The sequence below is a fragment of the Coregonus clupeaformis genome, chromosome 36 (assembly GCF_020615455.1).
Source record: "Coregonus clupeaformis isolate EN_2021a chromosome 36, ASM2061545v1, whole genome shotgun sequence".
Taxonomy (NCBI): Eukaryota; Metazoa; Chordata; class Actinopteri; order Salmoniformes; family Salmonidae; genus Coregonus; species Coregonus clupeaformis.
In genome coordinates this window covers 8,027,838-8,042,314 of record NC_059227.1, presented here as the reverse complement: position 1 = coordinate 8,042,314, position 14,477 = coordinate 8,027,838, and the positions used below count along the sequence as shown (strand labels likewise).

The 14,477-nt window shown below is 47.7% G+C and overlaps 1 protein-coding gene across 1 annotated transcript in view; it reads left to right on the top strand.

Moving 5' to 3' along the window:
* The window catches only part of LOC121552237 (kinesin-like protein KIF26A), a 160,876-nt gene that overhangs the window by 114,339 nt on the left and 32,060 nt on the right, over positions 1-14,477 (top strand). Inside the window, exon 6 of the mRNA XM_045211172.1 lies at positions 13,361-13,556. Within this exon, the coding sequence (XP_045067107.1) occupies positions 13,361-13,556 (196 nt within the window). The remainder of the gene's footprint in view (positions 1-13,360; positions 13,557-14,477) is intronic.

The window sequence follows — 14,477 nt, the reverse complement described above, 5'->3', positions numbered from 1 at the left end:
AACCCCTTGATTAACTGCCTCTGACCTCTCTATATAAACCCCTTGATTAACTGCCTCTGACCTCTCTATATAAACCCCCTTGATTAACTGCCTCTCGACCTCTCTATATAAACCCCTTGATTAACTGCCTCTGACCTCTCTATATAAACCCCTTGATTAACTGCCTCTGACCTCTCTATATAAACCCCCTTGATTAACTGCCTCTGACCTCTCTATATAAACCCCTTGATTAACTGCCTCTGACCTCTCTATATAAACCCCCTTGACTAACTGCCTCTGACCTCTCTATATAAACCCCTTGATTAACTGCCTCTGACCTCTCTATATAAACCCCTTGATTAACTGCCTCTGACCTCTCTATATAAAACCCCTTGATTAACTGCCTCTGACCTCTCTATAAACCCCTTGATTAACTGCCTCTGACCTCTCTATATAAACCCCCTTGATTAACTGCCTCTGACCTCTCTATATAAACCCCCTTGATTAACTGCCTCTGACCTCTCTATATAAACCCCTTGATTAACTGCCTCTGACCTCTCTATATAAACCCCTTGACTAACTGCCTCTGACCTCTCTATATAAACCCCCTTGATTAACTGCCTCTGACCTCTCTATATAAACCCCTTGATTAACTGCCTCTGACCTCTCTATATAAACCCCTTGATTAATTGCCTCTGACCTCTCTATATGCAAACCCCTTGATTAACTGCCTCTGACCTCTCTATATAAACCCCTTGACTAACTGCCTCTGACCTCTCTATAAACCCCTTGATTAACTGCCTCTGACCTCTCTATATAAACCCCTTGATTAACTGTGTCTGACCTCTCTATATAAACCCCTTGATTAACTGCCTCTGACCTCTCTATATAAACCCCTTGATTAACTGCCTCTGACCTCTCTATATAAACCCCTTGATTAACTGCCTCTGACCTCTCTATATAAACCCTTGATTAACTGTGTCTGACCTCTCTGACTTAATTTTGTATCGTCCTCTTGATAATCTGTTGTTTTATCTCAGTGATACACTGAAATATATAAAAGGTACACACAAATACACTCTCACTCTGTCACTCACTCACTCACTCACTCATGTGCATCTTACTGACACTGCAGGGAGGGGTGGAAAAGGGGCTGAGCTGATGAAGGAGAGTAAGCGAGTGAGAGAGAGAGAGCGAGGGAGGGAGAGGGGGAGAAGGTGAGAGAGACAGAGGGAGGGAAAGACTGGAGAGAGGAGAACAGAAGAGGGACGCTTGGACTACTGCCAGTGTTTCCAAGCAACAGCGGGAGCAGGAATTGACTCTTTCCCCCCCCAGTGGATTCTCTATCATTTCTTTCCCTCTCTTCCCTTCATCCCTCTCCTGGAGTTGCACTGACTGGGAGGAGAGAGAGGAGGAGCAGAACGGCGAGGCGTGAGAGACTGAAGGATTACCAGAGAGAGAGAGAGGGAGAGGGAGAGGGAGAGAGGGAGAGAGGGAGAGAGGGAGAGAGAGAGAGAGGGAGAGAGAGAGAGAGAGAGAGAGAGAGAGAGAGAGAGAGAGAGAGAGAGAGAGAGAGAGAGAGAGAGAGAGAGAGGGAGAGGGAGAGAGATGAAAAGGAGGAGGAGGGAGTGGTTAATAAGTTAATAAGGATTGAGAGAAGGCAGGCAGGAGTGCTTAGATGGAGCGAGAGAGGGAGAGGAAAACCGCGATAGAGAGAACGCTATTGGAAGGTGTGTGTCGGGAGTTTTACACGTGGAGAAAAAGATCGGAGCGAAGAAGGGAAAAAAGAGGAGAGGTGTTGATAGAAGAACAGAGGAGAGCTGAAGACGAGACGAGAAAGAATGGAAAAAGGAAAGATGTTTGTCTGTAGAGCTGTGGTGACAGAACTGCAAAGCGTTTGTAATCCAGGAATGAACTGAGAGGAGGCACTTCTACTTTCTGGACTGCGTTTCTGTACCTGGGGGAATTCTACTGGCATGAGCACTTTGTCCTCACACTGCGCAAAGGAGGCTATTGGGAAAAGAAGATGGTCGGTCTCAAGGTTGCACCAAACCTTATTCTACACTTTCCTCAATCAGCTAAAATCAGCTAATACTTTGGCGGACCCCCTCTTCACCCTCGCCGGGACCGCTGTACTCCCAGCCACGTTTGCCACCACTGACACCCGTTGCCATGCGTCCGCCCCCCCTCTTCCAACTTTACCGGTTTCCACGACTCCCCCTCCGTTTGGAGCGTAATAATTTATCCTCCCCCCTCATTAAAAACTATCCCACCCCTCCTGAACAGTCCTCGCACGTCGGGGCTATGGAATACACCGGCTCCATACTAGGATGATTATGAGAAAGCACAAGTATCGTCACGTCTACGATTTGTGGCTAGGAATTGGGAATAGATAATGGATTGGCGAGAACTGTGAGTATAGTGTGGCTCTGTCTTTGTTTTTGTTCGCTTTGTATTCATATTCTCATGTTGTCATAATAGTACATTATGAATGATGGGAAATTCAAACTATCAATGTTGACAGTCTGCCAATTTTTTTATTTACCCTTTTTTAATTTACCCTCGTTCTATGCTCAAAAAGCTCTGCCTACCCCCCTGGCCCAAGCCTGCCCCTTCATACTTATCATTGAGAGGGCACTTTCTCCTCAAAGCATTCCACCCCTCTGTACTTAGCTGACTAAACTATGTTTAGGACTAGCACGTCTCAATGTAGGGTAGTAGGGAAAAGGGTTGAACGGGTGGGCGTATCTTGGTGTGACCACACAGGTGAGACTCCTCTCTTATACCATGCTCTGCTAACACAGCCGAGCAACAGGAGTGCAGATAGAAGTTACTAACCCCTAACCACTGCATTTTAGGATTGGGGAAGGGGAAGCTTATCCTAGATCTGTACCTAAGGGAAACGTCACCCCGGAGCGTATGATCCCACAGGGGTGAGGACAGGTGGTATTGATAGTGGCTGAGTCATTCGATTTGCTCAACTCCTGCATCCTCTCTCCTCCGTCCTCTCTCCTCCGTCCTCTCTCCTCCGTCCTCTCTCCTCTATCCTCTCTCCTACGTTCTCTCTCCTCCGTCCTCTCTCCTCTGTCCTCTCTCCTCCGTCCTCTCTCCTCTGTCCTCTCTCCTCTGTCCTCTCCGCCTCAAAATCTGGCTGCTATCACGCCTCATAATCTGGCTGCTGACACACCCTACAGTCTGGCTGCTATCACGCCCCAAAATCTGGCTGCTGACATGCCCCACAATCTGGCTGCTGACACACCCCACAGTCTGGCTGCTGACACAACCCACATTCTGGCTGCTATCACGCCCCACAATCTGGCTGCTGACACACCCAACAGTCTGGCTGCTATCACGCCCCACAATCTGGCTGCTGACACACCCAACAGTCTGGCTGCTATCACGCCCCAAAATCTGGCTGCTGACATGCCCCACAATCTGGCTGCTGACACACCCTACAGTCTGGCTGCTATCACGCCCCACAATCTGGCTGCTGACACACCCTACAGTCTGGCTGCTATCACGCCCCACAATCTGGCTGCTGACACACCCTACAGTCTGGCTGCTATCACGCCCCACAATCTGGCTGCTATCACGCCCCACAATCTGGCTGCTGACACACCCTACAGTCTGGCTGCTATCACGCCCCACAATCTGGCATCTGACACACCCTACAGACTGGCTGCTGACACACCCCACAGTCTGACTCATACCCTCTCCTCTAGAAACTATATTCTACATGACAGAGAAGCATGTCTGTTCTACAAAATGAATTTCTATCTGAGGATTCTGTATCACTCTCAGTATGTTGCAGATAGAAATGTGACGAATAGAGCTGACATGATTCTCTATCCTACATGGCAGAGAAGCATGGATAACACTTTACTATGTGTGTGTGGGGGGACCAGTCATAACCAGTCATAACACCTTTAGGAAACCAGTCGTAACTACAACCTTCATAACAAATTATATTCAAGATAATTCATAAGGAGTTTTCAAAATAAAGTGTTAATGAAGCGTGTCAGTTCTACATAATATATTTACATCAGAAAGTTCTGTAACATTTGCACCCTCCTGAAAAGGCCCCTGGTAGTATAGTGTGGGTGGGTCTCTCCTTGGTAGTATAGTGTGGGTGGGTCTCTCCTTGGTAGTATAGTGTGGGTGGGTCTCTCCTTGGTAGTATAGTGTGGGTGGGTCTCTCCTTGGTAGTATAGTGTGGGTGGGACTCTCCTTGGTAGTATAGCGTGGGTGGGTCTCTCCTTGGTAGTATAGTGTGGGTGGGTCTCGCCTCGGTAGTATAGTGTGGGTGGGTCTCTCCTTGGTAGTATAGTGTGGGTGGGTCTCGCCTTGGTAGTATAGTGTGGCTGGGTCTCGTCCTAGTATTGTGGTTGTGTGAGTGTGGCTGAGTCTTGTCCTAGTATTGTGGTTGTGTGAGTGTGGCTGGGTCTCTCCTAGTATTGTGGTTGTGTGAGTGTGGCTGAGTCTTGTCCTAGTATTGTGGTTGTGTGAGTGTGGCTGGGTCTCTCCTAATATTGTGGTTGTGTGAGTGTGGCTGGGTCTCTCCTAGTATTGTGGTTTTGAGTGTGGCTGGGTCTCGTCCTAGTATTGTGGTTGTGTGAGTGTGGCTGGGTCTCTCCTAGTATTGTGGTTGTGTGAGTGTGGCTGGGTCTCTCCTAGTATTGTGGTTGTGAGTGTGGCTGGGTCTCGTCCTAGTATTGTGGTTGTGTGAGTGTGGCTGGGTCCCTCCTAGTATTGTGGTTGTGTGAGTGTGGCTGGGTCTCTCCTAGTATTGTGGTTGTGAGTGTGGCTGGGTCTCGTCCCTAGTATTGTGGTTGTGTGAGTGTGGCTGGGTCTCTCCTAGTATTGTGGTTGTGTGAGTGTGGCTGGGTCTCTCCTAGTATTGTGGTTGTGAGTGTGGCTGGGTCTCTCCTAGTATTGTGGTTGTGTGAGTGTGGCTGGGTCTCTCCTAGTTATGTGGTTGTGAGTGTGGCTGGGTCTCTCCTAGTATTGTGGTTGTGTGAGTGTGGCTGGGACTCTCCTAGTATTGTGGTTGTGTGAGTGTGGGTGGGTCTCTCCTTGGTAGTATAGTGTGGGTGGGTCTCTCCTTGGTAGTATAGTATGCGTGAGTCTCTCCTTTGTAGTATAGTGTGGCTGGGTCTCTCCTAGTATTGTGGTTGTGTGAGTGTGGCTGGGTCTCTCCTAGTATTGTGGTTGTGAGTGTGGCTGGGTCTCGTCCTAGTATTGTGGTTGTGTGAGTGTGGCTGGGTCTCTCCTAGTATTGTGGTTGTGTGAGTGTGGCTGGGTCTCTCCTAGTATTGTGGTTGTGAGTGTGGCTGGGTCTCTCCTAGTATTGTGGTTGTGTGAGTGTGGCTGGGTCTCTCCTAGTATTGTGGTTGTGTGAGTGTGGCTGGGTCTCTCCTAGTTATGTGGTTGTGGGGAGTGTGGCTGGGTCTCGTCCTAGTATTGTGGTTGTGTGAGTGTGGCTGGGTCTCGTCCTAGTATTGTGGTTGTGGGGAGTGTGGCTGGGTCTCGTCCTAGTATTGTGGTTGTGAGTGTGGCTGGGTCTCGTCCTAGTATTGTGGTTGTGTGAGTGTGGCTGGGTCTCTCCTAGTATTGTGGTTGTGTGAGTGTGGCTGGGTCTTGTCCTAGTATTGTGGTTGTGAGTGTGGCTGGGTCTCATCCTATAGTATTGTGGTTGTGGGGAGTGTGGCTGGGTCTCGTCCTAGTATTGTAGTTGTGTGAGTGTGGCTGGGTCTCGTCCTAGTATTGTAGTTGTGTGAGTGTGGCTGGGTCTCTCCTAGTATTGTGGTTGTGGGGAGTATGGCTGGGTCTCTCCTAGTATTGTAGTTGTGTGAATGTGGCTGGGTCTCTCCTAGTATTGTGGTTGTGGGGAGTATGGCTGGGTCTCTCCTAGTATTGTGGTTGTGTGAGTGTGGCTGGGTATCGTCCTATTATTGTGGTTGTGAATGTGGCTGGGTCTCTCCTAGTATTGTGGTTGTGGGGAGTGTGGCTGGGTCTCGTCCTAGTATTGTGGTTGTGTGAGTGTGGCTGGGTCTCGTCCTAGTATTGTGGTTGTGGGGAGTGGAGCGCTTTGTGTGAGTGTGGGGCCCAGGGGAAAAGGGGGTAGTTGTAGGGGGGGCTTTCCCAGGCAGTCAAGGTGATTGAGGTAGGGGCTTTGTCTTCAAAGGTGGATGCTGTGTGTGGATATCACCCCATCCCTCCTCCTCTCTCTCTCTCTCTCCTTCTCTCTCTCTACTGCTCCTCTCTCCCCCTCCTCTCTCCCCCCTAAACAAACACTGCCAGTATAATGACGGGGGGGGGACGGGGGGGGGGGGACCAGTCATAACCAGTCATAACACCTTTAGGAAACCAGTCGTAACTACAACCTTCATAACAAATTATATTCAAGATAATTCATAAGGAGTTTTCAAAATAAAGTGTTAATGAAGCGTGTCAGTTCTACATAATATATTTACATCAGAAAGTTCTGTAACATTTGCACCCTCCTGAAAAGGCCCCTGGTAGTATAGTGTGGGTGGGTCTCTCCTTGGTAGTATAGTGTGGGTGGGTCTCTCCTTGGTAGTATAGTGTGGGTGGGTCTCTCCTTGGTAGTATAGTGTGGGTGGGTCTCTCCTTGGTAGTATAGTGTGGGTGGGACTCTCCTTGGTAGTATAGTGTGGGTGGGACTCTCCTTGGTAGTATAGCGTGGGTGGGTCTCTCCTTGGTAGTATAGTGTGGGTGGGTCTCGCCTTGGTAGTATAGTGTGGGTGGGTCTCTCCTTGGTAGTATAGTGTGGGTGGGTCTCGCCTTGGTAGTATAGTGTGGCTGGGTCTCGTCCTAGTATTGTGGTTGTGTGAGTGTGGCTGAGTCTTGTCCTAGTATTGTGGTTGTGTGAGTGTGGCTGGGTCTCTCCTAGTATTGTGGTTGTGTGAGTGTGGCTGAGTCTTGTCCTAGTATTGTGGTTGTGTGAGTGTGGCTGGGTCTCTCCTAATATTGTGGTTGTGTGAGTGTGGCTGGGTCTCTCCTAGTATTGTGGTTTTGAGTGTGGCTGGGTCTCGTCCTAGTATTGTGGTTGTGTGAGTGTGGCTGGGTCTCTCCTAGTATTGTGGTTGTGTGAGTGTGGCTGGGTCTCTCCTAGTATTGTGGTTGTGAGTGTGGCTGGGTCTCGTCCTAGTATTGTGGTTGTGTGAGTGTGGCTGGGTCCCTCCTAGTATTGTGGTTGTGTGAGTGTGGCTGGGTCTCTCCTAGTATTGTGGTTGTGAGTGTGGCTGGGTCTCGTCCTAGTATTGTGGTTGTGTGAGTGTGGCTGGGTCTCTCCTAGTATTGTGGTTGTGTGAGTGTGGCTGGGTCTCTCCTAGTATTGTGGTTGTGAGTGTGGCTGGGTCTCTCCTAGTATTGTGGTTGTGTGAGTGTGGCTGGGTCTCTCCTAGTTATGTGGTTGTGAGTGTGGCTGGGTCTCTCCTAGTATTGTGGTTGTGTGAGTGTGGCTGGGACTCTCCTAGTATTGTGGTTGTGTGAGTGTGGGTGGGTCTCTCCTTGGTAGTATAGTGTGGGTGGGTCTCTCCTTGGTAGTATAGTATGGGTGAGTCTCTCCTTTGTAGTATAGTGTGGCTGGGTCTCTCCTAGTATTGTGGTTGTGTGAGTGTGGCTGGGTCTCTCCTAGTATTGTGGTTGTGAGTGTGGCTGGGTCTCGTCCTAGTATTGTGGTTGTGTGAGTGTGGCTGGGTCTCTCCTAGTATTGTGGTTGTGTGAGTGTGGCTGGGTCTCTCCTAGTATTGTGGTTGTGAGTGTGGCTGGGTCTCTCCTAGTATTGTGGTTGTGTGAGTGTGGCTGGGTCTCTCCTAGTATTGTGGTTGTGTGAGTGTGGCTGGGTCTCTCCTAGTTATGTGGTTGTGGGGAGTGTGGCTGGGTCTCGTCCTAGTATTGTGGTTGTGTGAGTGTGGCTGGGTCTCGTCCTAGTATTGTGGTTGTGGGGAGTGTGGCTGGGTCTCGTCCTAGTATTGTGGTTGTGAGTGTGGCTGGGTCTCGTCCTAGTATTGTGGTTGTGTGAGTGTGGCTGGGTCTCTCCTAGTATTGTGGTTGTGTGAGTGTGGCTGGGTCTTGTCCTAGTATTGTGGTTGTGAGTGTGGCTGGGTCTCATCCTAGTATTGTGGTTGTGGGGAGTGTGGCTGGGTCTCGTCCTAGTATTGTAGTTGTGTGAGTGTGGCTGGGTCTCGTCCTAGTATTGTAGTTGTGTGAGTGTGGCTGGGTCTCTCCTAGTATTGTGGTTGTGGGGAGTATGGCTGGGTCTCTCCTAGTATTGTAGTTGTGTGAGTGTGGCTGGGTCTCTCCTAGTATTGTGGTTGTGGGGAGTATGGCTGGGTCTCTCCTAGTATTGTGGTTGTGTGAGTGTGGCTGGGTATCGTCCTATTATTGTGGTTGTGAATGTGGCTGGGTCTCTCCTAGTATTGTGGTTGTGGGGAGTGTGGCTGGGTCTCGTCCTAGTATTGTGGTTGTGTGAGTGTGGCTGGGTCTCGTCCTAGTATTGTGGTTGTGGGGAGTGGAGCGCTTTGTGTGAGTGTGGGGCCCAGGGGAAAAGGGGGGTAGTTGTAGGGGGGCTTTCCCCAGGCAGTCAAGGTGATTGAGGTAGGGGCTTTGTCTTCAAAGGTGGATGCTGTGTGTGGATATCACCCCATCCCTCCTCCTCTCTCTCTCTCTCTCCTTCTCTCTCCTTCTCTCTCCTTCTCTCTCTCTACTGCTCCTCTCTCCCCCTCCTCTCTCCCCCCTAAACAAACACTGCCAGTATAATGAACTGTAAATGTAAACGTCAGCATCTTTCTCCCCAGATACAGTGTTACGTTCAATTCAAAGTCCTCTGCTGGCTTTAAAAAACTAACATTTACTTTACCATAACTTACACATAGACTGCTTAATAAGACTTAACATACACATAGACTGCTTGATAAGACTTAACATTCACATAGACTGCTTAATAAGACTTTCGCTGTGCATTGGTCCTCTTCATTTCCAATGTTAGACAGGGGCGGTGTCACAAATGGCACCCTATTCTCTATAAAGTGTACTCCTTTTGACCAGAGCCCTATGGGAGGGAGGGAGGGAGGGAGCAAAAGTAATGCACTACACAGGGAATAGGGGTGCCATTTGTGAGGCAGACTGTTTCACCTGCAGCCCTGTCCCTCAGGATCAGTTTGGCGCCGATGAGTTATGTTGCCAGCACTGCACTGTCTCCATCCTTTCCTAGAGATCTGAGCTTTCTGTCTCACACACACACACACACACACACACACACACACACACACACACACACACACACACACACACACACACACACACACACACACACACACACACACACAGACACACATATGCACACACATATGCACACACACACACATACACACACACACACTCACACATAAATGTGTGCTTACACCTGCACAGCATACACACACACACAAACGTCCTAACACACACACACAACACACACACACACACACACACACACCACACACACACACACACCACACAGACACACAGCACAGCACATAGAGGCAATTCCCAGGGGGGCTTCGTCCTGTGTCCTTCATGGAGGCTGTAATTACATGGTGTGTTCCCTGATTGTGCTACTGGTGAAGTGGCTGAAAGAGACTGATGGAAGGGAAAGAGGGAAGTGAGGGATGGCGAGAGAGAGAGAGTGGGACAGGAGGGAAGAGTTTCCGCATCGACCCCCTGCGGGGACAGACCCCCCCCCTCTCTCTTTCTCTCAATTCAAGGTGCTTTATTGGCATGAAATGCATTATGTAAAACTGGCGGAAGTATTCCAAAACCGTTTTCAGAAGTCTTTCGTTCGCTCTCTCTCTCGCGCGCCCATGCGCGCGCTCTCTCTCTCTCGCTCTCTAGATCTCACTCTCTTTCACCCTCCAATCCAACCTATATCTGCTTACTAAATATAACTAGTTGATTGGACACACAGTGCCACTGCTGGCGAACAGCTCAAACTGCATACTGCTAAAGCAACACTCAAGTGGTTTAAGGGGAAACATTTAAATGTCTTGGAATGGCCTAGTCAAAGCCCAGACCTCAATCCAATTGAGAATCTGTGGTATGACTTAAAGATTGCTGTACACCAGCGGAACCCATCCAACTTGAAGGAGCTGGAGCAGTTTTGCCTTGAAGAATGGGCAAAACTCCCAGTGGCTAGATGTTCCAAGCTTATAGAGACATACCCCAAGAGACTTGCAGCTGTAATTGCTGCAAAAGGTGGCTCTACAAAGTATTGACTTTGGGGGAGTGAATAGTTATGCACGCTCAAGTTTTATTTGTTGTTTGTTTCACAAAAAAAATGATTTTGCATCTTCAAAGTGGTTGGCATGTTGTGTAAATCAAATGATACAAACCCCCCAAAAATCTATTTTAATTCCAGGTTGTAAGGCAACAAAATAGGAAAAATGCCAAGGGGGATGAATACTTTCACAAGGGGGGTGAATACTTTCACAAGCCACTGTATTATTTTCACCTTCTCTAATAGCATAACACACTGGTCAAAACCCCAGACTTTCTCTAATAGCATGACACACTGGTCAAAACCCTGGACTTTCTCTAATAGCATGACACTGGTCAAAACCCTGGACTTTCTCTAATAGCATGACACACTGTTCAGAACCCTGGACTTTCTCTAATAGCATGACACACTGGTCAAAACCCTGGACTTTCTCTAATAGCATGACACACTGGTCAAAACCCCAGACTTTCTCTAATAGCATGACACACTGGTCAAAACCCTGGACTTTCTCTAATAGCATGACACTGGTCAAAACCCTGGACTTTCTCTAATAGCATGACACACTGGTCAAAACCCTGGACTTTCTCTAATAGCATGACACACTGGTCAAAACCCTGGACTTTCTCTAATAGCATGACACACTGGTCAAAACCCTGGACTTTCTCTAATAGCATGACACACTGGTCAAAACCCTGGACTTTCTCTAATAGCATGACACTGGTCAAAACCCTGGACTTTCTCTAATAGCACGACACACTGGTCAAAACCCTGGACTTTCTCTAATAGCATGACACACTGGTCAAAACCCTGGACTTTCTCTAATAGCATGACACACTGGTCAAAACCCCAGACTTTCTCTAATAGCATGACACACTGGTCAAAACCCTGGACTTTCTCTAATAGCATGACACTGGTCAAAACCCTGGACTTTCTCTAATAGCATGACACACTGGTCAAAACCCTGGACTTTCTCTAATAGCATGACACACTGGTCAAAACCCCAGACTTTCTCTAATAGCATGACACACTGGTCAAAACCCTGGACTTTCTCTAATAGCATGACACACTGGTCAAAACCCCAGACTTTCTCTAATAGCATGACACACTGGTCAAAACCCTGGACTTTCTCTAATAGCATGACACACTGGTCAAAACCCCAGACTTTCTCTAATAGCATGACACACTGGTCAAAACCCCAGACTTTCTCTAATAGCATGACACACTGGTCAAAACCCTGGACTTTCTCTAATAGCATAACACACTGGTCAAAACCCTGGACTTTCTCTAATAGCATGACACACTGGTCAAAACCCTGGACTTTCTCTAATAGCATGACACACTGGTCAAAACCCTGGACTTTCTCTAATAGCACGACACACTGGTCAAAACCCTGGACTTTCTCTAATAGCATGACACACTGGTCAAAAACCTGGACTTTCTCTAATAGCATGACACACTGGTCAAAACCCTAGACTTTCTCTAATAGCATGACACACTGGTCAAAACCCTGGACTTTCTCTAATAGCATGACACTCGTCAAAACCCTGGACTTTCTCTAATAGCATGACACTCGTCAAAACCCTGGACTTTCTCTAATAGCATAACACACTGGTCAAAACCCTGGACTTTCTCTAATAGCATAACACACTGGTCGAAACCCTGGACTTTCTCTAATATCATGACACACTGGTCAAAACCCTGGACTTTCTCTAATAGCATGACACACTGGTCAAAACCCTGGACTTTCTCTAATAGCATGACACTCGTCAAAACCCTGGACTTTCTCTAATAGCATGACACTCGTCAAAACCCTGGACTTTCTCTAATAGCATAACACACTGGTCAAAACCCTGGACTTTCTCTAATAGCATAACACACTTGTCAAAACCCTGGACTTTCTCTAATAGCATGACACACTGGTCAAAACCCTGGACTTTCTCTAATACCATGACACACTGGTCAAAACCCTGGACTTTGTCTAATAGAATAACACACTGGTCAAAACCCTGGACTTTCTCTAATAGCGTGACACACTGGTCAAAACCCTGGACTTTCTCACATAGCATAACACATTAGTCACAACCCTGGACCTGGATGGAATACAAGGTGTGTAGGATTTCTGTTCTAACACTGATACAACTGATTCAAATTCTCATCAAGCCCTTGATTAGTTAAATCAGGCGTTTTGTTAAAGTACTCCCTGTTTCGGTCATCATCGGCTATGACATGAGACTGGGTTCTAACTATAATCAAATACATTTTACTTGTACAGAATGTTATACTCCCATTCCAGTTCCAATCCCCTCGCCATGTACTGTTTTAAACAACACTGAATTTGGACCTGCTGACTTTAATCATCTGTCTGAAGAGGGGTGACATGAAGCAGCTGTCTTGTTGACATGGGGAAAGTAGCGCGGCCGTTTGAAGGCAGGCCAGGGCAAAGTGTTCAACGTGCAACAGTGACAGCTGAAGGGAGACGAGGACGTACTCCTCTGACCCCCCCCTCTGGCATGAGTCTGTGTGTAAGGAAGAGAAAGAAACAGAGAGAGAGTGTGTGTGTGTGTGTGTTTGTGTCTGCCAATAAGTGCGTCTCCGACAGAGTGTGTGTGTGTATGTGTGAGCCTTTACTTATACAGCACCAGTTGGTCTTAGTTGCAGACATGATGACAGCATAATGACCTTGGATTCCAGACAGCCGTTTGATACTGGCCAAAATGTGTCTGTTTATTCTTGATCATGTTTTATATAAGTCTTGAGAACACGACCTAGCTGTGGAATTACTTTTCTAAGTCAATACTGCTCTCCGATTCGGGCTCTAAAGTCTTTGAGGTATCAGGAATTTGCTTTTTGATGTGTGAACTATGGACCAACCTTTGGAATGTTTTCCCCCTTGCTTATATGGTATATACTAAACAGTGATGGTCCGTGAATATGCTCCTTTCATCATGGCCGCTATCTAAAAAGGCCTCAGGGGTATATGCAAATCAATGGAACCTACCTGTTCATTTCAAGCGTCAAATCATCCTGAAGTAATGTGAACACTGTCAGTAAGATTTCTGGGAACCACTGGACTCCCCCACACTCCTCTTTCTCTCTCCACAGGGCCGCCCAGAAGCTCAGCCTCTCATCCAAGCGGAAGAAGCCCCAGCAGCCTCAGCCCCAGTCTCCGCCCGAACCTGCCGAGCCCCTGGTCTACACAGGCGGCTTCAGCGGCGCCCTGCAGCTGTCCCCGCCTGCCGTGCCGCCATGCCTCCTCCGGGCCAGGTCAAAGGTCAAGGACACCCCGGGGATGGGAAAGGTAAGACTGTTTGGGATTGTGGCCTTTCTTTCATTTCGCTTTGGTATCATTTTGCTTGGTGGTAAAATGGACCTTGTGGAGTCAGTGGCATGGTATTGTCAGGTAGTGTAGAGTACAGCCAGTACCGTCCTGTCATAGTACTATGGCATTAGTGTAACATAGTTTTGACTCCTAATTTTATAACTTGTAGTGAGTTTCATAGTATTCTCAGTAGAGCCCTTTTGGGATGTCATGTTATAGGGTGGGTTTGGTTTATACAACATGGTTCATGTTAACGACACTTTGCTGAAGCATATATGTTAAGCTGGTGTTAGACTGGTCTACAGTAAAAGGTCATGATAACATCTCCGCTGTGGGCTTCTGTGTGAGACCCGTCTCGCCGATTCCCAGGCCGTTGGCATTTTATGAATCCAGGCCATATGCCATGAAGCATTCCTCTCATGGAGTGAGTGACTGGCTGTAGGAGTGGGAAAGGGAGAGGGGGGAGAGTGGGCAGTGACATTGGGGGTGATCATCTGTGTGGAGAACATTCCGCTCACAGAATGGGGGTCTGTTTGTGAGAAAAAAAGTGTTTGAAAGTGGTTGTGTTTTGATGGCATGTGTATCTGTGTGAATCAGTGTGAAGAGAGGCCTAGGGCCAAGGAGGGAACATTTAACATTTTGTTTAGGAGAGATTCCTTTCGCAAATCAATTGATTATCAACTGCATTTTTGTGAAGATAAATCAATTCACTTTTCTGCTATTGACAAAAGGGTTAGTGTCCTGACTGACTAAGACGATGTTGTGTTGATCTAATGAAAAACACACAATCACTCTCAGACACCCTCAAACACAAGTACTGTACTCAGATTCAACAACCAATCTAACAGAATAATTATCTTAATCTATGTGTTTGCTGAAACGACATTTTCTGCTGGATTA